We start from the raw sequence: 26,708 nt of genomic DNA, 5'->3' as shown, positions 1-26,708 counted from the left end.
TCTTAATGAACACTTCCTTTCCTTCCTTTTGTTATTCCATAGGCATCTTCACTTTTGTTTCAACTTTAGTGGCATCCTGTGCGCTCGCAGGACGCTGCTGCATTTACAGAGATTGTTTTAGCCACTTATATGAGCCACAGCTCTTAGCTCTCATCTCATGGATGGTTTACTGTATCAATGTTTTTCTTCCATAGGTTGTGACCCTGGGGAAGAACAGTCGTGGTTACCACTACATTCTGGCCAATCTTGTGAGTAATAACCGAACCACTCCTCGGGGAGAGAGTGGAACCTGCTTTTGGCTGCACGTGATGGGACTAAGTCTCAGCCATGAAAACAAATGTGCATGCACAATAAATTAATTATGGGCTTTTGTGTGAAATGAGAAAAGAAAAGGCCTGCATATGTGTTTTGTTTGCAAATGTAAGTCTTTTTTTTCTCTGTATAGGGCTTACTTTGTTTATCATGTCTTATCAATCACAATCTGGCAGACTACATTGTGTATATGCCTGTGAATTTACTCCTATTCATTTTTAAATTAAAGTAATAAATAAATATCATTTAACCTTTTTAACCACATTTGGAGGACAGACATCTTTCCCCCAACCCCACCCCCACTCGGGGGATGGAAATGTTCATTCAGCCTTGATATTAGCATGAGAGTTTTTAGGTGGAGGCCAGCCCTGCTCTCAGTTGATGATCCCCCGCTGCTGTTTCCCAGACTTTAGAAGATGTGATTAGCTATGCAGCAGGCAGACACATGTCCTTGCACGCCATGACACAATGCTGCGCTTAAAAAACAGCAATTTGACCATAAAAAGAAATAACTCCATGTCATGGCTCTAGGGTGAAGAATGAAATTTAAAGGCAGCTGGAGGAACAGAGGTTTGTGAAATGCATTAGAAAATGTTGTTTTTTTAAAAACATGGAATACAATCAGAATGAAAGTAGGTCAGCTGGTTCAAGTAAAATATTTTCTCTTCTACTTGATCTGACAAATTCCTCGGTATAAATTGGAAGGTTGTTTGTCTGTAGATGAAGTACACCACAAAGTGTGAAGAGGGATTGTTGCCTCAGTGTAATAGCAAACACATGTTGCCTTCTCATACAGCAAAGAGTTCTTAATAAAATGCACCTTGCACACGGCCAAAATACTGCTAATATTTTGTGGTGTTTAGCCCCAGGTTATACTAAAAAACCTCAAAGAAAAACAAGTTACTTGAGCCTTCTCCTCCCCCACTTCCCCTTTGTCTCATCTCAGGGATTTTCTAATGTGAGCTTGGACAAAGTCTTCGCCGGTGGAGCCAACATTTCAGGGTTTCAGATAGTCAACCCTGAGAACCCGATTGTGCAGCAGTTTATGCAGCGCTGGGAGCGGCTAGATGAAAGAGAATTCCCAGAAGCCCGAAACACTCCGCTGAAGGTACTTTGCTTGCGAGGCCTTTCATTGCGCTTGCAGAATACAACGATCACTCCCTCTGAAGAGTTCTTTATCAGTTCTTCCCCTCCTCTCATCCTCTGTTTGCCTTTGTCATTCTCTCTTCCTCCCACCCCTCGCTTCCTCCTCCAGCAATCAATATATTGATAGGCAGTGCAAGGCAAGGTTATATCGTAGCTTCAATTTACATCTAATTAAACAATGATCAAGAAAGAAATGGATTTTGAATGGCATTTAATTAGATTTTGTCATGGTGCAATGGTCAACAAACAAGTTGCCCAACCCTCAGTGGTGGAAAGGTCAGGCTAAGTTGGAGGGGAAGTGCGTGGGAGATAAAATCACGCATTAATGCTCTAGTCTGCAGTAAAAGTTTTGAAAGAGGTCCTGACCACTAGACAAGCCCTGGCTTTTCTAATCAAATCTGTCTAATCAGACTATTTTTATCACAAGCAAACTGTCAGAGAGTGCTCCCGTCCCATCCCACCCACACTGACCTGACCCCGAGGCACGGAGATAAACGAGTTGAAACTGCCAGAATTTTCATTGGGAGTGTCTCATTATACTGCAAACAAAAACTTGCACAGAACAATTTGAAATATGATCATATAAAAGCTATAGTGACTATTTGTCACATTACACAGCCATTGAACAGTATAAATACATTTCATCTTAAGGAACCTGTAATGGCTTTACTACAAAAACAGTTTGATTCCTTAATATATCTTTATCTCTTTCACCACATGTTTGTCTCACTGTGTGTTCTGGTATTATTTGTTTTGTTTTTGTTTTTTTAATTTTACAGTACACTTCAGCTCTAACCCATGATGCCATCCTGGTGATAGCAGAGGCCTTCAGGTACCTGCGGCGCCAACGAGTGGATGTTTCTCGCCGGGGCAGCGCTGGAGACTGTCTAGCCAATCCTGCTGTACCTTGGAGCCAAGGCATCGACATCGAGAGAGCTCTCAAAACGGTAGGGGGGTGGTGGGAAATGAAAAGAGAGAGAGAGAGAGAGAGAGAAAGAGAGAGAGAGAGAGAGAGAGAGAGAGAGAGAGAGAGAGAGAGAGAGAGAGCGAGAGAGAGAGAGAGAGAGTAGCAAGCTGATAAGTAAGAAAAGGCTAGAAGAAGTGAAGCAGAGATAGCGTGTGAGAGTGTGATAAAGATGGAAAGTGACAGAGAGAAAGGAAGAGAGTGCAGAGCTGTTCTCCTCCCTCTGCCTCCAGATATCTTTGCACAGAGCTCACTCAAATCCAGGCCTTCATTACCATAAAACTACATCTTTTATTAAAGCGTATCCAGTTCATCATTTGATTAACAGACTAAGCGCACTCCAGTAGCTCCATGGACATGAGCACCTTAATACCAGCTATATGCAGTATGCAAAGTGAATGCTATTACACATTACCCTGTGTCTGTCTGTCTGTCTGTGTCACATGGCAGGTCCAAGTGCATGGTATGACTGGGAACATCCAGTTTGACAACTATGGCCGCAGGACCAACTACACCATAGATTGTTATGAGATGAAAACAGGTGGGCCAAGGAAGGTAAGACAGAGCAAGTGACCTCCATCCGTTTCCATCCATCAACTGTCAAATCCAGACCTGATCAAAAATCCCGGTCCTTATCAAAACACAGCATACAGCTGGCACATGTCATGGTTTGGTTCATTACTTGTCAAAATCATGGAATTGGGCCAACGTGTAATTTTGAATGATTTATTGATCATCTGTACCAAAGAACAGAACTCAGTGAATGTTGACCACATGTTTAGGCGTGCCAAGATTTTGCCCTAAATCTTTTTGGATGATCGTGTGACATTTTCAAACAAGCCCACACCTCCATTTATCAAAGTGCAAAGGGCTTTTGTGGTGATGTGGGACCAGCAGAGCTGAAAGGACAGTGCAGAGTAATGCTGATTGCTTTTCTCCACCTCTGTTAGGTAGCAGCACTGATGAGCTATGCCAAACATTACAAGCCTCACAAATCGCACACAGTCTGCAATCTGATAGCTAAAACTGTCCTATCAAAAGAATGATATAAGACTATTTCTGTGTCGGGAGAGAGTGCATATATGATTTTTGGTCCTCTCCTGACAGTAATTACCATTCAAATAACCAATTACTATAAAGGGGATCCAAGAATTCCTCTGGCTCCTCTTCAAAACGGTAATTCCCAGTGGTACATTCACATTATAACCGGTACCATATGATGACCTCTGGTTTTATTTTAACCTCACAGAGTTCCAAGAGACAGCTGTGAATTTCTCGTTAGCTGGATAAGTGTAAGCTCAGTTTGATATGACGCTTGATTATGCTGCTTGCCTCACAGCCCACACTTCAATTAGCATCACATGGCCTTCACAGCCATCCCCACAAAGCCAAACAGAGAGGAGAGGAACAGGGAGAGGGATGGAGAGAGGGGAGAAAGGAGGTCAGGGGGAGAGAGCGAGGGAGCAAGGGGAAATGAGACAAGCCGGGCAGCAGTTTGTCAGGAACTGGAGCCCCAGTCACCCCAGTGACAGTTAGAGGATGAGGGTTCTTAGCTGTGACTGTCACAAGTGATGTATGGGCTGATATCTGTCCCAGCTGCTAAGGGTGACATCAGGACTTTGCCTCTGGAGCAGTACTCCATGACACAGCTCCTCACGGCCTCGTCCCCCAGGCGGCGCTTCTCAAATACTGTATCACTGTCGGACAAGACGGGGGGGATAAACATTTAGAGCTTTCAACAGTCTGGCAAGTGCACTAACTATATCCACAACTGTAACCACAGTTTGGAGTTTTAAGTTAGAGAAGTTTGCTGATTTCTAGCGCCTCCACTTGGTGTTTTAAAAACTGTGCAGTCTTGTACACCTGTCTGGCCCAGACATTTAAAGATCTGAGGGGGAAAAAATGTGGACCAGATGTGAAGGGAAAAATCCTAGCCAGCAACAGTTAGACTATTGGCAGCAACATATGCAACACGTTTCATCGCGAGCCAGACCAGCCCTTATTTCAGATGGGCAAACAAACACTTGACATCGGTTTGACTTAAGCATCTGTACAGCAGAAAACAGAGCAAATGCAATGGCAGGACTGTGTAGAAGAAACTGTGGAGCCACTGGAATATTATGCTAAATTATTAAATGTGTATGCAGTTCACAGGCCTGAATATCAATTATTTACCGTAAAACCTGGGAAGCTGAAGATGGGAGGGATTGAAGTTGTCTACCGTATGCTCGTCTGCTGCATTTTAGCAATTTAGTTCCTGCACAGTTGGCTGTTTGAACTATGGAGGACAAAATCAAAAACAAAAGTATATTTTCATAATAGCTGTGATCATGATGATATGCATGCTGAATGTAGAAATACCAACTTGTTGTGTATTCCATGCTGTGCCACGTCTATTGTTTTAGTATTCTGCTCGTTCACTGCTATTTTGGTCGAACTTCAGCAGGCCTCTGGGAAATGCAGTGTTGTTTTAATGAGCCCTGCACCCTGGCATTTCCCAGAAGTGTCTCTCGCTATACTGTATGCTCACTTACATATCGTCTGAGGGCTAGAATGCTTAGTTCAAAAGACTGCAGCATCACTAACCACTGTCTTCTCTTTGCAGATTGGGTACTGGAACGAGTACACGCGATTTGTAAATATTATGGACCCGCAGGTCACCAACGACTCCTCAGTGGAAAACCGAACGATTGTGGTCACTACTATTATGGTACACTTTCCATGCAGTTTTAAATGTTTCACGTATTCTGCCACTCAAGGTCATGGTGTTGATTCCAATGAGTGATACATTCTGTCCTGGGCGGGTAGAACCACATCTTTTTTGTGTTGCTTTCCATCCACTCACTACACGTTGAAACAGTCAATCCGAAACAAGGGGAGTGTTTCAACTGTATCCGTGTGGGTGTCAAAGCATTTTGATTTTCCATACTTCAGTGGCCTGTCGTAGCAGTGACATCACAATAATGGTATAAATGATAATGGTTGACTCCATCAATTACAAAAGCATACAAACGCATACGTAAGTAGACCTGTCTGTCCTCATCAAGTAAATGTTCAATGACACTTGGGATAGACTGGCCGAAGAATGACTAGAGGATGATACTGCAATGGTTTCTCCAGCCGGGCAAAGCAAAATAATCAGTATTGGAGGAGGGATAAGAGGGGGCGGTAATTTTCCTTGTTATCCCCTCTCCAATCTATTTTGTATTGTTCCTCCACGTGTTCTGTGTTGAAGTATAACCTCTAATCAGCACATCAGGAAGCAGCATCAGGAAGGATAATTTTCTGGGCATTTTTCAAGACCAAACTATGACAAACAAAACATTTTATTTTTATCTGTGTTTACTCAGCTAAATGTTTTAGGTCTATGGGATAGCTTCCATTGCAAATAGATTTGCTGACTGTGTAATGGCATTATAATTACCTGATGCAGCACCTCGTTCTGTGCAAACAAACATTTTAAATGCTAAAGAAAAATGTTTGGAAAGCGATAAGAATCTCTGCTGTTTGTGCACAGTTAGATTTCTATTTGTATTCCAAGGCATAAGCCAGCGTCACTCAATAGCAAGTGGAAACATTTAACGCGTCTAGATGAGGAATACAGTCAGGAGGTAAACATGTGTTAACTGGAGGAAAACACTGAATGGATCCAAGGTGAGGGGATACGTTCAGCACAGAACAAACAAACCATTGCTCTCCTACTTGCACTCTAATTGTGTGTGGCTGTAATGACAATGCCTGCTCTCCTGAGCGGTCCTATTGTTTGATAATGATGATGTGCTCAGTAAGAGAAAAGACAAGCTGCACCAGCGTTTTGAAAAGGAGAGGAAAACTAGCACGCTCCCGCTCTCCTGATGTAATTATTTTATTTATGGAGTATTTTTGCACTTTTTCTGGATAGCAAATAACAGCTCTTGTTCTTTTATTTCTTATTTATTTATTTATTTATTTATGTTTTGGAATGAAACAGCCTTTAACTGCGCATTGGTGCAGTGTGCCTGAATATGTTGAGATAGTATGGGCACTCTCTGATCCCTCTCCTGTCACTGGCATTTACTTATGAAACCCATCCCCATTCCCATCCCCACCCACCTCTGAGCTGACCCACACCTTGCCTACCAATGACTCCCAGCCCTATTAAAATAGTCGTGGCCCTTTGTTCTCTACTACAGAAAAAAAATAATTCTGCTCTCCCTTCATTTTACCCTCCTTTATGCGAGTTGCACCCTTGGGTTCAAAATGGGTTGTCTGCATTGGGCTTGGTGTCTGCTGGCTGCCACGGCTTGATGCAAGCAATGTGACCACATGATCACGCTGCTGGTATCAGTGCATATTTGTGCATTTGCGGGGCATCATCTGTGTATGCATGACTGCATGGATGTGGTCATAGCAGCTTATAATATCTTGAATCTGTGTGTGTGTTCAGTGTGTGGGTGTGTGGGTGGGTAGGTGGGTGTGTGCGAGTGTGTGCGAGTGTGTGTGCACGGGCAGAAATGAGCGCATGTATGCATATTTCTGTATAACTGAATGTGTGCTAGGGCATGGGAGTGAATAAACCAGCGTGTGTTTGAATCAACAGGAAGCTCCTTATGTGATGTACAAGAAAAATTATATGCATCTGGAGGGGAATGACAGATATGAAGGCTACTGCGTCGATTTAGCATCTGAGATTGCCAAACATGTTGGAATTAAGTACAAACTGTCTATAGTAATGGATGGGAAGTACGGAGCCCGAGACCCCGAGACCAAGACGTGGAACGGGATGGTGGGTGAACTGGTCTATGGGGTGAGTACTGGGAGCCTCGTTTTCGCTGATTACATGACAGTTTGCAAGGAACTTCAACATGAGAGGAGATCTCATTTTTCTGTCTTAAGGTTATCACCAACTCGTTGTGAACTCATCAGCTCTTGCCCAGTTCAAAGTCTAATGCTGTCTCAGGAAGCTCAGCTGTGAGTGAATTTGTCAAATGCACCCTCAAGCATTGGGGAGTTGGTGATCATCTTGAGACGGAGAAAATGAAATCATTTCTCAGTGCTGTTCATTGCAATTAATCCTTCTTGCTTAGCCTAGAAAGCTCTCTCTCTCTCTTACAGACGCAAACAGAGGTAGGTACATGAAAACAATGAGTCCATATGGCAAACACACTGTAATCACTTTGATGAATGAAAGATTGTATGCCTTTGAAGTGATTGTGTAATTATGTCCAATGTTTGATGTGTATGATGAATATGCCACATTGTAAATTCACAGCTGAGAAAATCTGCTTTCGAATCAACAGCTAAATGGTGGTTTGCGGTTAGGGACAACAAGATCCATATGTGTTGTGCTCCATAAAGGTTGAACCTCTCACATTAGCAAAGGGTCATGCCGTGTTTTACATCTGACAGAGCGCGCAGGCTCTCGCAACACCCCGAGCATTCCAAAATTACCCCCCTTCCCCACCTTTCTCCACAATAGTTGAACAGGGGCCAAATACAAAATGCATGAGCGTTAGGCTTTCTCATCTGTTCAATTTCCCAACTATCAGCCTGAGAGATTGCCTGGTTTGATGTGCTATTGCCACCAAATTATCTTTCAAATGGGAAAAGTCCACTCCCTGCAGATGGAAGGTGAAAAAAATATCTTTCCAGGCCTGTTTACAGCAGGTTGGCCAGGACTAATACTTTTGTACATTTTGACCTTTTGACCAGTAAATTAATTTGATTTTAATTGTTTTTTAAAGGTTAGGCCCGAGGCTGCTGTTTATTGCTTTGTTTCACACAGCATTGATTGAGTGCCGGTTACGCCTGCACGAGGATTAAATGGTTATAGCCCTTCACAATGTTGTGTTGACAGGGTAAAGAAAACAGTCATGTTTATTGCATCTATTTGTGTTGCTCCTAGTTTGACCTTGTTAAAAAAAAAAAAAAATTCTCTGCTTGTGCCTGCGTCAATCCAATGTTTTCTCAATTTCGACACAAAAAAAGACAATAGAGCACAATGCAAATAATTTTCCTTCACGAAGCGGCTCCTTTGAAGAGAAGCATTTATTTAATTAATCACATACACACACGCTGCAGTAACACTGTCTAATGTGATTAATTATTTTCTTCTGCTTTTACAAAGAAACCCATTGTGATTTCCAAAAAGGCAGCACCACCTCCATTGGATGTGTTTAGATAATATAATGTGATTGAAGCAGCAGAGCAAAGGAGGAAGATAAAGAGAAACAGCTTGGGGAAAAAAAAGGCTAATGCCAGAATAAGCTGTGTTTGGGAAATCCAGCCTACTGAATGGCATGTGATGAAGTCTGCACAGCCACAGCTTGCTATTTTCTGTACAGCAGCCTTTTAACAATGTGGTATTTAAATCACTGCCAATTATTAACACAGGTTACTCTCTGAATGCAACTTTTTAAGGATAACATACATCTTTGCATTTTAAGGCAAAAAAATTAAGTTACTGAAACAGGAAAAGTTATAGTGAGATATACTCTGAAACAGCTTGTACTTCAAAATTCAACTTATTTATTTTTTCCCCTCTGTATCTCCTTGGGTCGTGATTAAGGAAGCATTTGGTCAAACATGACTCAAATCGCCCATCTGCCTTTGTGGATTTTTTTCCCAAGCTGTCTCTGAAAGTCTTGCAGTGCCTTCATGAGCTTTCCCTTCTTTCTATCTCCCACAATGTGGCCACATTTCAGTAAAAACTTTGATTAATTTAACAGTATGATTCTCAGATGTATTAGCTGCCATCCCAGGTCATAACACTGTGAAATGCTCTATTTTCCTCTGTGTGTGTGTGTGTGTGTGTGTGTGTGTGTGTGTGTGTGTGTGTGTGTGTGTGTGTGTGTGTGTGTGTGTGTGTGTGTGTGTGCCTTCAACTGTCGCAGTCGGTGGTTTGTTTGTTATAATCATATGTAAAGTGTGTGATAACAACATCCTTTTATACTCCCTCTCTCTCCTCTAGCTAACGATCAGCTCCAGTCATTCACACACACAGACACACATTTAAAATGAGTCTTTATGCAGGTCATAACTAATGCTTGCTGTGCATGTCCCTGTTTCCAGAGAGCAGATATAGCTGTTGCACCTCTCACCATTACTCTGGTTCGAGAGGAGGTGATAGACTTTTCCAAGCCATTTATGAGCTTGGGCATCTCCATTATGATAAAGAAGCCCCAAAAGTCCAAGCCTGGCGTTTTCTCCTTCCTGGACCCACTGGCCTATGAGATCTGGATGTGTATAGTGTTTGCCTATATTGGGGTGAGCGTGGTTCTGTTCCTGGTCAGTCGGTTCAGTCCTTATGAGTGGAATCTTGACGAACAGGATGAGACCAAAGACCCACAGACACCACCTGATCCTCCCAATGACTTTGGCATCTTCAATTCGCTCTGGTTCTCTCTGGGCGCCTTCATGCAGCAGGGCTGTGACATCTCTCCCAGGTGGGTCAGCTCCAAATAACACCAGGACTGGACTGCAGTGCAGAATAGAAGAATATAAACTACATGAAATTTTATCTCTGTGTTATGAGATGTGTTCTTAAAAGGTACAAGGAGTCATCCAAGCATGTCTTTTTCCTTTAGGCATTCATATTTATTGCCATTACTATATCTGTAATTGACTTTGTCAGTTTATGTGCTGAAATGATCATTATTAAAATGCGTTTGTCAATACTTTCTTCAGGCTATGAAATGAACTTTGATCCTGATTGTTTCACAGCTATTTAAATAATTGGATTAGAGTACATTTTCTACAATTTGTAGTGCTTTCCTTGGAAATGTTGTTGCTGTTTTAGGATACTGACACAGTGCCAGGTTGTTTTATTAATTTACAAGGAAAATTCTGATGCACAACTGGTAGATCTTAGCAAATGATGGGCACCACATGTCACCATGTAATTACATTCCTTGTTTCCCTGTCATCCCCCGCCCTCTCTCAGGTCTCTGTCAGGCCGTATCGTTGGTGGTGTGTGGTGGTTCTTCACCCTCATCATCATCTCCTCCTACACAGCCAACCTGGCTGCCTTCTTAACAGTGGAGAGGATGGTCTCTCCTATAGAAAGTGCTGAAGATCTGGCCAAGCAGACAGAGATAGCATATGGCACTCTGGACTCAGGCTCCACAAAGGAGTTTTTTAGGGTGAGTCATGCCAGAAAACATTTTGGTTTCACACACAGGCACACACGCACACCAACTGACTAATCAGCAAGTGGCTCTTTTACTTTCATCTCAAACAGACCCAAGCATTTTGCACATCAGGTCTGTTGAACCATAAAAACATTTTTAATGTCCTTGATGAACTCCTCCTTGCAGCATTTCTATTTTATACCTTTAATGCAACATTCTTGACCTGCACAAGATTGCTCCAAATGAGGCATGTTGACAGTGAAGCAGTTCTTGAACTCTCATGACATGAACGTGAAATTTATGCGGCAGTACTGCAGCGTGCAACCTTGAGGCACTGGGGCTGTCAGCAGAAAGTGTGATAACAACGTGGAAGACTCAGAGGTGATAAAAACAGGAGGCCAATCAAAGCAACCACATCAGGCTCAAACTCAGAGGGGTCAGCTCATGAAATATAATTAGCTAGCTGGCCATGGCTGGCAAATTGGACCTGATGAAGAAGAGCCCTGTAGGTCAAACAGAGCAGTCTGAAAGACGGTTCAGATGGAATAAGCAATATGTCCAATGGCATGAGGGACTAGCCTAGCAATTAAGGCATAAATTAACTAAAATCTGCAGCGAGAGTGTGTTACTGAAAGCCCAGCACATGCTTGCTATGGAGGCAGTTTAACAGCCCTGCATATTTCATTGTGATATTCATAGATGTCTTTGCTTTTGGCATGGCTACATCGCTAGTCCAATCCTTTGCATTTGCAGCGCAAAAAGTTGAAAAAGAATTAATGAAACAGCACTGTGCCCGTGATGACGAAAAGGCAATATTACAGTCTTTTATCTTACACTCCCTCATTACTCATCAGCAGGAAAGAAACAATTCATATGTTTCACAGCTGCAGCCTGTTGGCAGAAAGAGCAATTCATTTGTGTTACCCCTGGGTTGAATTGCTCAGAACAACAAAACGCACAATCAAATACTCAATTTTTTTGTTAGACAAAGAAGGACGAGATACAGTCTGCAATGTTATATTTTTAAAAGACTTTTGTTTTAAGTCTGTAAACTGTCAGGAGACAGTTGTTAAAAAAAAAAAAAAAAAAGGGCTATGAAGATAATATATCCTGGGAAACATGGCATGTGACGTGTATGACAGCAACACATTATTCTCCGTGGAGCAACTCACAAAATCTGTCATCACTTTTCCTTTCATCAGAGTAGCAGCACAGGTGTATACACAGTGCTGTATATGTCTTTGTGTCACAGAGTTGATGGATGCCAATTACAGATTAGATTTCCAGCTTGACAATGGAGCCACCTCAAATCTGCAGGTAGAACAATACGAGAGGTAGTCGGGGACTCGCAGTTTTCCTGTGTTCTGTATAATGAGTGTCCTAGTTACATCCCCAAGTCTTCAAATAAGAAATGACATGTGTGAGCTGCTATTCCAAGGGACTTTTAATTAAAGCTGTAGAGGGCTGACAAGGAAAAAAACACACTGATTAATAGGAGTTCAAGTTCTATTTCAGATCTGTTTTTCAGGAAATACATTCAGGCTTAATTAGACCCATACGGCATCAGCCAGCTGGAAATTTTAAATCGAGTCCGATGTTTCAAACAAGACATATGCCATCTTCTCTGACACCCCTGGCTTTAATATTTGATGATTTCACCTGGTTTATTTTACAAAGCTGCCTGACAAGTAGAGCAAACTTAAATAAGATAACAAAGATAAGACAAAAAGTAAGACGCAGCAATACAAATTCTGAGCTTCCAAATAGACAAAGAGAACATAGAGTATACAATATTTCATATGTTGTATGTTCTCTTTGTTTATGTTTATATTTATATTTTAATAAATCCCTAATGAAATACTGAATTAAAACCACTGTCTATGACCATTCTTGATGTAAGTCCATTTGTTGAACCCTCAACTTGTTAAATGGCGTTTGTGTCTGAAAAATGGATAGTATTCACAGCATTGTCTGTCTTCATTTGGTGTTGGGAATGAGTCGAAGCTGTGCAGGAATTTTCAAAAGGAGAGGCGTTTGTGTAGATCCCCCAGAAACTCCTGGTTCTGTTGCTCACAACCAACTAGGACAGCTGGCCTGGGAGCCCGTTGACGTGCCCAGCGGAAGACTGAATGGCTCTAGGCGCTTGGCAGTGTGTCTCAACCCACTCTTGGCTCCTCTTCCCCAGACTACCCTGCTTGTTTGGGCACCCTCTCTTCAGCCTGTCTGTTTCTTTACCTTGAGACAAAGCTGGATAGCTTCAAGCTTTGTGTTGCTCTTCCCCAACATAACAGCTGTCATGCGCCGCTGCACCACTGTGGTTTGTTTCATCATTTTAATTCTTGTCATGAGTCTTTTCATGCAGTCAGCTGAATATTTGTGTTTTGGATGATTAGAAAATGATGAGTTGTGCCACTGAGGCCATGTTTATCCTCTTGATGAGGTTTTATTCCATTAAAAAAACGGCTTGGCTCAGTTACATTTTGAAACGTACATTGTAGGAGAAGCTGGATAGTAATAATGGCTGAGATGATAAAATGGGCTGATGTGGCTGTTTAATTACGTGTAAAGACCGGGGTGAGACCATCAAAGACAACCACGCTGCTGTCCCTTCATGCACCTCATTTAACTGTGCAACAATGAAAGAATGATAATTGCGCAGAGAAATGAGACTGCAACATTGTTTTCTCTTCCCCTCAAAAGACGATACATTATCCAAAGTCTCAACAACAAACATCATGCATCTTACTGATCTGCAGATGTGGTGAGGATGGGAACAACAGCTTGAGTGCAGCCACCAATGCATTTTACAAAGCATGAAAATCAATTTCACGTCTCAACTATTGTGGCACAGGCACTATAGCTTTTGCATGGTCCAACACAATGTTTAGTAAGTAGCTTTTTTATGCAGAGCAGACCTGCATTAGTCCAGGGTTGCATGAAGAGAAACTGGCGAGGAGATTTATACAAGGAATCCTTAGGTTGCCCTGCAATCGTATGCGGCACATTGTAACACAACTCCCTGAGCTCGTGTCACTTTGTGTTTCAGCACAGTGCCGAGTGAAGGGGAGGCTCCTATAAAGATTAGAGGCTGTTTGCATAAAAGAGAAAGCTGACAAAAGTGATGATAGACTAGTGTGAGATAGGCGTAACCTCTAAGGGGAAGCACTGTACTCAGAGGGCCTCGTGGAACGTTAGATGAGCAACAACAGCAGGCGTGGAAGGAGCTACTGGAGTCCAAGAGCAAGCATCAAAGATGAGCAATTGGTATTCAGGGCGTAGCATGTGGCACTTCAATGACAAAGTACACCCCCAGAGCCTCAACTTTCATTTCTGCATACTTGAGATACAGGTAGACCTGGCATAGAGGATATTGAGGGGAAAGTGGTGATGTCCACAAACAAAATGGAGGGCAAGTTAAGTAGAAGGAAATGTACTGGTGGGTGTTTGGAGATGGCATTTAGATATACAAGCAGTGAAGCGTATTGGGGAAAGGCTGTAATGAAAGCAGCCTGCGATGCCAAAGGAAGAATAAAAAATAGGCTGCAGTTTGGAGGTCTGTGGACACAGGTGTGGAGGAGCTACACGTAACACAGGATCGATATAGATTAAGTGGTTACTTAGAATGGAGAGGGCAGTTTCTTTGAGTTTGCACTTTAATCACTTGTCCCCTCTCAGACGAATTCTGGATTAACAAAATCTTCAAACTATACATTTACCAATGAAAATAGAGAAATTCTAAGGCAACAACAACAGCAACAACAGTGCTTTCATTCAACCATAATTGTGTAAAATGTATCAATTAAATGTAATTTCATGTAGTGTAACAGAGCTAACACTTGTGAATATGAGTTGTTTGTTTTTTTTAATTACCAAATGAGTATTAGGGCTTGGGACATCTGCCCTCTCATATAGTCCAAAACCATTTTTAAAAAGTCAATCTTATTTGCAAATGATTTAAATTGTCACTCATTTAAAACAGAAACACTCACTACTCGCATACTGTTTGGCCAAAACCTACTGCACACTACCTGCCTAGCACCAAACTAGCAAACTGACCAGCTGATTAACATAGTGGAGCGATTAGCAGCGAAAGAGCCAGATATTTCCCTCAGGAGCTGATGGAATCCAAAACAGATCTATGAGGATAGCAAGTATTTGACTTGATGGCCAGAAACATGAATTCAAATAGATGCTAATGTTGCTAGCTGCAGGGTGTGTAAATGAACAACTGTATTCTAACAAGTTCACCATATTAACTTTTTTGTGATCAATTTTTTGTTGACAAAAGTACAATCGAGAAACATTATACCATAAACATTCTCTCCCTGGTTGTTGGGAGGTTGGTGGCATTCTCAAATGGGGACCCTACACACCCCCACTCAGGAAAAAACATTTCAAACATACAGGCTCTGCACTGTATCTGCACAACTATAGTTATAGATATTGTCTTCCCATTTAAAAATGCTAATGGTCTATAGTTTAACCTAATTTGTGTGTCCTGATTAAGATAATGTGCATCTATAGCTTCATTTTATGCCATCACCAAGAAAAAGAGACCTCAATTTGTCTTCTGACTTTTATAAAACAGTAGGAAACCCACTGATTCAGATGGACTAGCAGGAGAAACACCTACACAGATGATGTAACTGTGTCACCTGTGTAGGTAGGAGGATTGGATAAGATCCACTACTAAGGTGCTTCATTATGAATAGAGCATCATTATGACTGTTTTAGTATTACCTAAAAAGACATTTAAAAGAGGAGGTAATGCCATTTGCAAGTTACCCAACATAGACTCCTGTTTCTTTTTAGTTTATTCTATAGCTTTCAAATGTAGCCTCTCCCTGTTAATTGGCTGGGAGCTCATTTTGAATACAGCGGTATGTTCCAAAAGGGCCATTATATAGTGTGAAAGAGAACCACATGTATAAAGCTGTATCTATGGCAGTATATAATTGCTCAACAAATTGTTCATTGATGATGGACTCTTGCAGTCATTGTTCCATAATTGAATTTTAAATGACCACCGTAGACTGGAATGTGAATGATTACATTTTTAAGGGGATGAGAGCAGACATTCAATGCAGTTATGATGTGTTCATGTGTAGAAACTATATGTGTATGTGTGTTTCTGTGAGTATGCACATTTGTGCACCAGCAGTCAATAATCAAATATCATTCTTTCGCTGCTGGGCTTTCTCACTGTATCTTGTTTTTCCTCTCATGTAAGAAGCCCCTTAAAGCATCGCAGTGGTTACTTTAGTTGCAGTGGAATAGGTTTTGGTCGCACTTTGTCCCCCACTCTGATATTGATGAATTGACTTCATAAAGCACTGAGGCAGCACACTCTGTCGTCAGTAATCAATGCCCAGATCCATTCTTTTCTCTTCATTTGAAGAGGCGTCTGGAGCTTTCCCACTGCCTAGCAGATGAGCCCTGGGTCTTTGGGGAAATTGTCCTCTAAAACTAGTGTCCTTTTCAGGATGTCTGACACATGCAAATTGAAACACATTTAACAGGCTTGTCAACAAAAACATCACATCTAACTCTGACTGTTTCCCCCTCATCTGTTGTATTTGCATGAAAATACAACAGCCAATGTCCCAACTTTAAACTTTTCCATCTGAGCAGGGAACATTCATCATGCAGACTTTTTAATTTGTGTTTGTTGCTGTCTCATCTTATCCTCACCCTTGGCCTGATGCACCATGACAGATGCCTACAAACAAATTGTATGTTATTACATAAAGCCAGTAAAGCACTTCCATTAGGTCAAGGTTAATGCTTTTGTTTATTAAAAGGGATGCATTAGAGATGGATGTGCTCTTGCTTTTTTCGAATTCAGGACAGTGATGAGTCTGTGTACTGATCCTTATGTGTGGACGTAGAGATCAATATGCATGGACACTTACTTAAGTGTACTTGATTTTCAACTTCAGTAGTTGAGCTTTACAATACAGGATCTTCATATAACTGAGGGGACAACTTGTTATTTAGGACTGCGTTAAATATTGTTAAATAGTGTTAATACATTTATTGATTACCTTGTAGTTTGTTTTTTCAATCTTGTGTTAAGTCTGTAAAATGTCAGAAGAAAGTCAAAAATGACCATCACAAGTCTGAGGCAAAGTTGACATCTTTAAGTTGCTTGTTTCGTCAAAATATCCAAAGATATAATTTTACCATGGCATGAAATATACTTAATTTGAGAAGCCGAATGCAGCAGTAGCATGGCTAACCATCATCAGAACCATAAACAGGTCAGTTTTTAGCCATGCTAGTAGCATTGTCGTCCTGTTGGTTGTTCATAACTTTGGTCTCCACTTGAATATTTCAACAACTGTGTGATGGATTAACATGGAAATTTGTACACACATTCATGGTCCCCATAGAGGGTAAATCCCTCAACATCTACTGGATGGATTGGCATACATTGTTGTACAGACAGGCATGGTTCCCAGATGAGGAATCCTTCTATTTTGGCATTTAGCTCAAAGCACTGTGCCTGAGTACACTAGCGAGGCTGTAGACTCTTTGATAAATGACAATAATTTGATCTTCAGAAATGTTGCTTATTTGTTGATTACTATTGATGATTACTAATTATTTCATTGGTAATGTAATGACTTGTGACCTTGTGAGGTAAGATTTCTTAACTAACTAGAAAGTATCTCTGGCAGATATTGGTATATCAGCAGCTTGTCCTTCCATTCTCAAAGCCTTTGGTTGATAGTAGATGTTTTTATTCAGCCAGTTCTTGAAAACCGTCCAATCCCAGCAATTTCTTTCTGGCCTTTACTGAAAGGAAGTATGTTTTCTTATATGAGATCTAGTCTGCAGTACACACAGTGCCACTCGGGAACTGGCTCATCACTGCTTGGACCAGGATCTGTTCAAAGTGTGAAATGCCTATGCCAAAATAAATCCAGCGGCATTGAATAATTTAATTGATGCTTATTATAGATAGTGCTCAACTCCCCCAGATTTTACAGGCTTGCTAAGCCTGACCCCAGGCGCTGGGAAAATGCTCATCTGTTTCACTTTGTTATGGGTTGCCTTGTGTCTGTGTAACCCGCTTTCTTGTTCTCTTCTCTTGCTTCTTATGCACACTTCCTCTGAGTCACAGTTCGGATGTAACATCAGGGGCATTATTGTTGAAATGAATGACTGTAATAAGTTCTACAAGTTAAAATTGAGTCAATCAACTGTGGCTCAAATTCACTCAGCTGAATTTTCAACAAACTGATCCATAACTTTTGCTCACTTTTCATATAAATGATCATTACCTAAAATTCAATGTCAAAAAAGTTTAATTATTGAGAATATTTTTGCATGAACAAGCCCACAAATCACTGATATACATATGTATGTTAGATTTTCTACTAAAATCCAATTTGCATGATAGTACGTACTGTACAGGTGATACAGTATGTGATTCTCATTCAAACTCAGTGAATTTGAGCCTCAAGCGGCAACATGATGTTTAAAGAGTACATTTATGCTGATAAGGAGAAATGGATTTTGTAAATTTTTGTGCCTCATGATCTGAAACTCCACCAGCTATATTCCTTGGAAGTATTTAAAGATATCACACAGCCGCATTAAAAGATGTCTATAAATACTTCATGATGCCAGTTTAAATCAAGTGATCATTAAGCACAAAAAAATGATTCAAAATCCATTAAACACTTATGTTTTTTTGGGTTCTAAACTACTTCTCCTCTCTTTTTTCCTTCCTGTACAGCGATCCAAAATAGCAGTGTATGAGAAGATGTGGTCATACATGAAATCTGCTGAGCCCTCAGTGTTTGTTAAGACCACACCCGATGGCGTAGCCCGGGTACGAAAGTCAAAGGGCAAGTTCGCCTTTCTCCTTGAGTCCACCATGAACGAGTATATCGAGCAGCGGAAGCCATGCGACACCATGAAAGTTGGAGGGAACCTCGACTCGAAAGGCTATGGTGTGGCGACGCCGAAAGGCTCAGCATTAAGGTGGGTGGAATAATATAACAATATCTTCCATGTTGTTATAGTATTCCACCTACCCTGATGTCCCCTTGTTTTCATTCTCTTCTCTTCCTATTCTTTTTATTTTTGTGGACACGGAGGTAACGGTAGTATGCCTCGATGCATTTTGATACAAAGGTTAAATAATGGTAATAATGTCTTTTTATAGAGTTTTATATATATATATATAAATATATATATATATATATATATATATATATATATATATATATATATATATATATATATATATATATATATATATATATATATATATATATGTGTGTTAAGAGTTGTTACTTTACAGTGGAGGAATCAAAGCCAGATAATAAGGCTAAAGCTAACAATCATTTCATTATTTATGTCTCTCTTACTGTTGCTTTTCTCTCTCCTTCGATCTCTCCTTCTGTCCCGTGTGCTGTCCTACCTGACTGTTGTGTTGTCACTTTTAATTTAACAGTTCAATGGTTTTTCAATTTAGCCTTTAAAAGCTGCGCTGTCACTTGTGACGAATGTTAATTGCATGATGTTTGTTGTTGTTACTTTTCTTCTCAATGACAAGTGTCCCCATCCCGCACACTTCAGTTCTAAACTACGTAACCCTTCATGCCACCTTTTCCAAGATTTAACACTGTCTTTACCTTATATGAGCCTTTCTTATCTTTCCATATTCCTTAAATTTTTAAACAATTTGTCCTTTCCTAGATCATTCTGATTAACAGATAGTATTCTGTGCATAAGCCCCTGCATAGACAGTGGTAGACTCACTACCATGACCTATCATTATTATGCTTAATACGATTATTACTTTGCATTAGATTTCTCACGGACCTGTGCATTTTCTTACAAGTTATGTTTTATCGTTTCAAGAAATGCTGTTAACCTGGCAGTTTTAAAACTGAATGAGCAAGGCCTCTTGGACAAATTGAAAAACAAATGGTGGTACGACAAGGGAGAGTGCGGCAGCGGGGGAGGTGACTCCAAGGTCAGCCTCGATGTCACCACAATCGGGTACCATAGTGCAGAGTAATCGGCAATGCTGTTAGAACAACCCAACCATAACCAAACCAACTGTCCACTTCAGTCAACCTGCTGCTGCCCTACAGCAGATTACCAAATTAACTGATACTCTGACCAGACTGTTTAACAGCTCAGATCAAACTAAGGAGCCCTTGCTTAGCCAACAGATAAATGTTCTTGGCAGTTATTGTAATTGTAGTGTACCCAGACTTAAATACAGTGCAAATAAAATTTAAGGTAGGAATTTTCTTTCTGTATGACTATGTTGTATTTACTGGGAATTCTTAATAGAGGGAGACTATGAGGAATGTGCTGCCCTACAGTTGTGAAAGGTTGAGCTTTGCTTATTCATCCTTTCATATCTGTAGGGCAGATCACCTGGTCTCAGATGTGAGGACTTTGTCTAGGTAGTTGTGATAGTTTGAGATGAGGCATTTGTAGGCGTGTCAATCAACAAGAAGATAGGCTTTCATTTGCTACTAAATATTAGATTATTTTGCATCAAAAAGGGCAAAATCTCCAGCTTTCCCTCACAAATCTGAAGCTCTCTTATCCTGTAAAAGATGGCTTCGCAGTTATTGATTGCACAGCTGCTTTATATCCATGACACTGGCCCAGAACCTGTAAGCTCTAAAGCCAACATGACAAATTCTTCCTTAATGGCAAAAGCCTCAAAATGGCTACACAGCTGAGGCCGAAAGGAAAGCAAGGGGAACAGCGGCGTCTTGAGGGGACTAAGCATTGCAGGAAAACGTGAGAACTCTAATTAAATAAAAGACTTGTGATTTCCTTTTAATGGGTCATCTGATGATCCACCTGTGGTTTGATTCCAGTAGATGCAGTTCCTTTCCCAAGTCATTAATAACCCAGCTCTGACCTTTTTTGACCATCAGATATTTCCCTCTTCCCCTGTGGGTGAATGATGAATGATTTTTCTATCAAGCATTGTACTATTTTCCCTAAATTACATACAAGCCAGCAGCATTATATTGTTTACAATGCAGGTCAATTTAATGACAAATGATGCTGTCATCACACATGATGACATAGGTCAGTTAATTGGCTGAATAACAGACAAGCTGCAATGTCCTGTGGACAGCTGATTGTACCATTACTTTCTTAATGTCATTTGTCATGGATTGGCCTGGTCCACAATGAATACTTACGCAACAGAATATCACATTTAAAATAGCATCACCACAAGCATGTCTTCCTAAATGACTGTGGTTCATTTTTGGAAAGGATTTTATTTATATTTTAAATGTTCAAGAGACTACCTTTTCAATGTTTGCATTGCTAACATTGCTATGTCCTGTAGTTACTGAGCGAGCTCAGGAAGCCTTGCTGTGCAACTGAGAACTTGTTCAAGAGCCGTTTGAAAGCAGCTGTCTCTTGTGCTGTCATCGATCTTTTATCAGGCACAGGTATGTACTGTCTGTTTCCTGGCTTGTTTTGGCTCTCCAGGACTCAGTGGAAAGGTCCGATTAGGCAGAATAAAGTGGCCTGGAGCGCTCTGTTCCAAACAGTGCATTGCTTGGCCCCATCCCGCTCATAGTTCCATGTTCCAACAGACATCAGGAGATGCATATAATCATAAACACAGCTGCATGCACAGCCACTCACACACAGTTAACACTTTCTTGCCCCCCGGCACAACACAGTGCAGCCTAGATTGAGTTTCAGACACAGAGCATGTTACAGGGTAATTGCATTGTTAATCAATGTCTTTCTGAGCCAAGACAATGATCCGGTCTTCACGATCCGTTTCTCAAGATTGGCTATGAGGGATATACAGTGGTGTAATCTTCTCTCAGTGCATTATGCATTGCATAGATCCCCTTGGGGGACATTGTTCCCAGGGAGTAGTCGGGTCACTTATTTATCGATGCACTATTTATCTTTGGTTCCAATTTGCTTTTCAGAGAGACTGACCTGAACTACAAATGGTCCAGGGTTAGTTTATGACCACTGTACAATTGTTTTTTGTCCCCTATTGTAATTTTGTTCAATAAATTATTTTTTATGTTAACATACAGTACAATACAACATCATGATGTGACTGCTACAGATGTAAAAAAGCATGAAACAGCAGTGTTATACATTATATTATGCAGCTACAGGCAAATAAGAGATGCATTATTCCACTTCCGCTTTGTCCTGTAGCTCTGTGCAGTTTGGTTGGGATGCACTCATCTGACACTAATCTGGTGTAATTGGAAGATAAGGTTTTCTTAGTGATATGTCGGGATGAAACACATAAGAATTAATTAAGCTTTCACTTTTGGGCATAGTTGCTTGGATATGAAATTGGTTGTAGCACCTGCAGAATTGATTGTTGTCATGTTAGTGACAGTAGTATTAGCCATCACAGAATTTACTATGATACCGTGTATGTTAAGGTAGTGATTATGAAATGAAAAAAGCAAAAGCTCTATCTTTTATATTATTTTGTTTGTTAAGACAAAGCTCCTTTTGGACTGAACTTGTTAAATGCTGTTCAGAAACCCCTTTTAATTCATGACCTGACCCCAAACCAATGTACCCCAGTGCTTTTTGATATTCATAGACCTGCAGATCGTACTTTCAGTACCTGCTTGTCGTCCTGCTAACAGCGTCTGCCGATTACTCAAAGCGATATGGGTAGGTCCTGGCTTTAGAATAGGGGTTATAAAGGTAATAGGTAGAATGCCTGCTCTCTGTGATGTTGATAGCCAGGAGCCCTGCTTTATCGCTTTGTAAAGTATGTAGTAGTTTAAAAGTTGAATAACATAAAATAACATAATATAATGTTATTTATGTTATTTCCCACGTGAAGAACTCCTGTAAACCTTGCAGTATTGAAACTCAGTGAACAAGGCATCTTAGACAAGCTGAAAAACAAATGGTGGTACGATAAGGGTGAATGTGGAACCAAGGACTCTGGAAGTAAGGTCAGTCGCTGCAGGTCTTTTGTACTGATTCCAAATTGCATTTTGACGTACTGTTCATATGCAAGACAAGACTTCTCTAACATCTATAGTATAGATTTTGTTCATTTGCTACACATAATTTTTTTTTTTTTTTTTTTAGTGTTTTAATTTTTGCCCTGCCACAAACTGTAACACAGTGTACATGTGGCTTTAATATAAGGCACTGCTTCCCCAAATTCTTTTTTTTTTCTTTTATGCTATAGAAATTACACACTTTTTTATGCAATATAAAATATAGAAGCTCTCTTTTTTGTAAGAACTGTAATGATAATGCTGTGGGGAAATTGCTAAAGTGCCTTCAGGATAAATTTCAACTGAATCACAGCAGTTACCAGTTGTTGATAAATGCTATTTTTGCTCATTTTCACTCTTGACATTCATGATACTTTGACCATTATGCTGCTGTTCCTATTTACCAAACTGTTAATGAAAATTTGATTTATTTGTGTTGTTACTAGTTTGCATAGAGACGTGTCTATTAGATTCTTTGGCCTCCTGTGGTGTGGTGCACAGGCAAAGCCTCTTATTGTGATGAGTTACTCAAATTCTACTTCCTTAAGCAGCGAGTGTGCCGCAGGGTGTCCTCTAAATCTTGCGGCTTGCTCAGAGTTGAGGTTAGAGGCTCTGTTTGCACATTACAAGAAGTTGAGGAATGTAATAAACCCACTATTTAACCCTCTGAGATACAACCAATGCCTCAGATTATAGGTTTGGATCGTCAGATAGCGTCAACATGTGTCCATACTCATAGGGTTAATCTGCAAATAGTGAAACTCTAATGAACAAATTTTTAATGAATATGTTTGGTAGGTAAGCAGCAGCAAAATGGTTTGATTTTTAGTGTTTTTTTTAACTTAAATGGAGATATCCTTCATCTACTATGAATTTGACTGTACTGTATGACAATGTTGCCATGAGAGTTATACGTACATGTCACTAAGAGGATTGAAAAGACAGGGATTTACAGAGTTGTCGACCTATGCGATACTGACCAGCTTCCTAACATGGTCAAGAGCAGAAGCCATTTTACATACATGTAGTGTAAGGAAGGAGAAGCTCTACATTCACCAACAGATTAACATTCTTTCTCCTTAGTGGAGAATGGTTTGACTATGGTAGTCTAAAGGTCCTCTTAACTTAGTGACAACCATAGGAAAATCAGTTCAGTCGAAATTATAGGAGCTAACCGTAGAAACTTTGTTGCTTGTAGCTGTTAGTATCCATAATCTGCCATCAGTAGCACCAGTAAGATAAAATATGATGATTTACTAAAGCAGTCAAGGCTATGTGAGGCTCAGTTTGAAGGATACAGGCTGCATTTTATTCTGTTGCCCTTGCTCCACTGCAAAACTCTTAACTATAATGTTCACTTTCCCCCAGGACAAGACAAGTGCTCTCAGCCTAAGCAATGTGGCTGGTGTCTTCTATATTCTGGTTGGAGGGCTGGGGCTGGCCATGATGGTGGCTCTGATAGAGTTCTGTTATAAATCAAGACAAGAAACCAAACGGCTGAAATTGGCCAAGAATGCCCAGAATTTTAAGCCGGCTCCCCCGACCAACACCCAGAACTTTGCCACATACAGAGAAGGCTACAACGTATACGGAACCGAGAGCGTTAAGATCTAGAGGTAGGTAGCATCTCTTTACTGTCCTCCAAGCCCCCCGAGTACCACAAGAGATGAATCATTTAGCTTCCTGTCATTTCAGTTAGAGTAAATTATTAATTTATATGTGTTTCTGAATTGCTGCTGTTTGTGGAATGGTTCATTGCTGTCATGTTGGATACAACAGAACACACTTCCCTTCTTAAATACCAAACTCTGAGATATTTTTTGCACCTTGTAACGTATAGCGTCATGGATAATGCGTCAGGCTACATGAATGCTTAAGCACCATGTACAGTAATTTCAAATTTACTTTTTTTGCCACTTGGGTGCAGAAGAGGAACCTGGAAACACAACATTTGGTATATTATCACCTTATAAAGCTTATATAGTGAAGGTGGTAGCAAGTATTTCCTAATTATGGGAACCAGCAGGCACAGAGCAACATGAGCATTCATTTGGAGTAATTTTCTGGCTCCAGTAAGTCCAATATGCACTCTTCTTTTAGCTACAGTATGTGCATGTCTCACTACATGCTACACACTAAGTTCACTGGTTAGTCATCAACTGGGCTGGGTAGATAGTGTATAGTTTATCAGTTATTTGGGTTTTTTTTGGGTTTTTGGGGGGGGGGGGGGTTTCCTACTGAAAACAGCTGGCTGCTTCAGCTGGAAACACTGACGACAGCTGTGAGACTCAACCAAAACAGTAAAAATGGGGACTATAAATCCAAAACAATAAATCAAATGACACTAAAATTCTCGGTAAAGCCGAGGGGAACATCTGAGATGGGTGATAATTCTCTGTGGGATTGTCACTATGAGCGATCACTTTCACATTACACATAGTTATTCAATGCATCGTTAATTTAAAATATTTGTAAGTGCAGCTTTAAAAACCTGTCTTCCCATTACTCTGAATAATCCACAGAATACACTATGAATAGGGGCTATTTCTTCTGTTGAAAGTTAATAAGTAGTTCCACCTAAGCCCACTCGTAATAAAATTAGTATTAAACTCAAGCAATTCTAAAGCAATGCACCAACCAAAGGGAAGCAGACAATGTTCAGACCATTTTGATACAAATGGTTATTCTTGTGTTTGATTGGATGTGTGTTCTGTTGTGTCGTGTTAAACATGCAATATGTCTGTTTACAGGAGTGCAGCTGTACTTACAGCATAGCAACAGAATTTAAAGACCCTGAAAACATGTTTTCTCAATCAGTGTCTTACTTATTACAGATTTGGGGCTTCAGGGGCTTAACAACAGATAGAGGCAATAGAGATACAGTAGTTAGAGAAAAATCACCTTGTTTTTAGTTGTACACTGTACTGTACTGTAAAGTATTTTTACTGATTTATTCTTTAATTTTTACTTTATTTTTTTAAATTTACTGTCACAGATATGCACAGATCCCCCAAAGTTCCAAAATATATATTTTTTAAATCTTACATGCACATGATATTACTATCTTTATATGTTGCGTGCACAAGTTAACAAGATATTATCTTGTGCGCAAAGCATTTTTTCTTTTGTGCACAAGAGAAATATGCTATCCATCTTGCTCACACAAGTTTTCCATCTTGTGGGCACAACAGATCTAATTCACACAAGATAATAACTTGTGTGAACAAAATAATAAGTTGTGCGTATAATATATTTTCTTGTATCCGTATATAATATTTAAGAATGTCGAGGGGTCTGTATTTACCCAACATGAGTTATACACAGTTTGCCTGACATGAATCCTCAACTCTTGCCATTTTTGCTTTTGCTCTGTATGTTGACACAGGTTTAGGAAACATTTCCATTGTCCCTTACAACTGTGACTAAACATATATAAAAGGACTGGATCACGGGGATTGAGCATCGAGCCAAATCCTCTCGGGCGGATACGGAATGATAATCTGCAATGACGACACGACTGGACTGGTCATGGGAAGAGCCAATGCAGTTCCCTCCCTTTAGTGCCTTATGGAACTCTGAGTCCAATCAATGCAACTCACTCACAATGATATTGCTTTTTGCTTGAAACTCATATAAAACAGAAGACTGGTGCAGTGATATATATATGTATATATATATATATATATATATATATATATACATATGAATATATATATAAATATATATAGTACATTTGACATGTTACAATGAATGAGAGAACTAAAGCCATCATTTGCAACCCTAAGCACATTTTGAAGTGCCAGACAGAAGACAAATCTTATATAACAAGGGTCTAATTGGTTTCTTGTAATCAATATGATCAGATTACTCTTCATCCTTCTGCTGCCAGATTTTCACTGGTTATATGTGTTAAAATAAGTTTATTAGATCTCTTCAGTGCACTGTAAGACACTGGTTATTAGACATTAGCTTTTATACTGCTGTAAGTCACTCATAGTGACATTGTTCTTGTTTTAAAAGACAGATTGATCTCATTTGAGTGAAAATGCCATTTAACCCAAAACAATTACGAGTGTGTTGTTTGTACTCTAAACTCTGGTGCTGCTGCCATTGTCTTCTAAACGTATGATGGGACTCACGAAGAGAAGAAGATGATCTGGTTTGGCTTTT

The 26,708-nt window shown here is 40.2% G+C and overlaps 1 protein-coding gene across 1 annotated transcript in view; it reads left to right on the top strand.

Annotated features, from left to right (window-relative positions):
* Window positions 1-26,284, top strand: part of LOC133986428 (glutamate receptor 3-like) — an 81,606-nt gene extending 55,322 nt beyond the window's left edge. The window contains exons 5-17 of the mRNA XM_062426246.1: window positions 195-248; window positions 1,259-1,420; window positions 2,238-2,405; window positions 2,873-2,977; window positions 5,028-5,132; window positions 7,002-7,208; window positions 9,473-9,846; window positions 10,344-10,542; window positions 18,275-18,522; window positions 19,408-19,548; window positions 22,373-22,487; window positions 23,907-24,154; window positions 25,924-26,284. Of these exons, the coding sequence (XP_062282230.1) occupies window positions 195-248; window positions 1,259-1,420; window positions 2,238-2,405; window positions 2,873-2,977; window positions 5,028-5,132; window positions 7,002-7,208; window positions 9,473-9,846; window positions 10,344-10,542; window positions 18,275-18,522; window positions 19,408-19,548; window positions 22,373-22,487; window positions 23,907-24,152 (2,124 nt within the window). The 3' untranslated portion in view covers window positions 24,153-24,154; window positions 25,924-26,284. The remainder of the gene's footprint in view (window positions 1-194; window positions 249-1,258; window positions 1,421-2,237; window positions 2,406-2,872; window positions 2,978-5,027; window positions 5,133-7,001; window positions 7,209-9,472; window positions 9,847-10,343; window positions 10,543-18,274; window positions 18,523-19,407; window positions 19,549-22,372; window positions 22,488-23,906; window positions 24,155-25,923) is intronic.
* Window positions 26,285-26,708: the final 424 nt, after the last annotated feature.

This window comes from Scomber scombrus, chromosome 9 (assembly GCF_963691925.1).
Source record: "Scomber scombrus chromosome 9, fScoSco1.1, whole genome shotgun sequence".
NCBI lineage: Eukaryota > Metazoa > Chordata > Actinopteri > Scombriformes > Scombridae > Scomber > Scomber scombrus.
The sequence above is the reverse complement of the archived record's forward strand: the minus strand, read 5'-3'. Positions and strand labels throughout refer to the sequence as shown.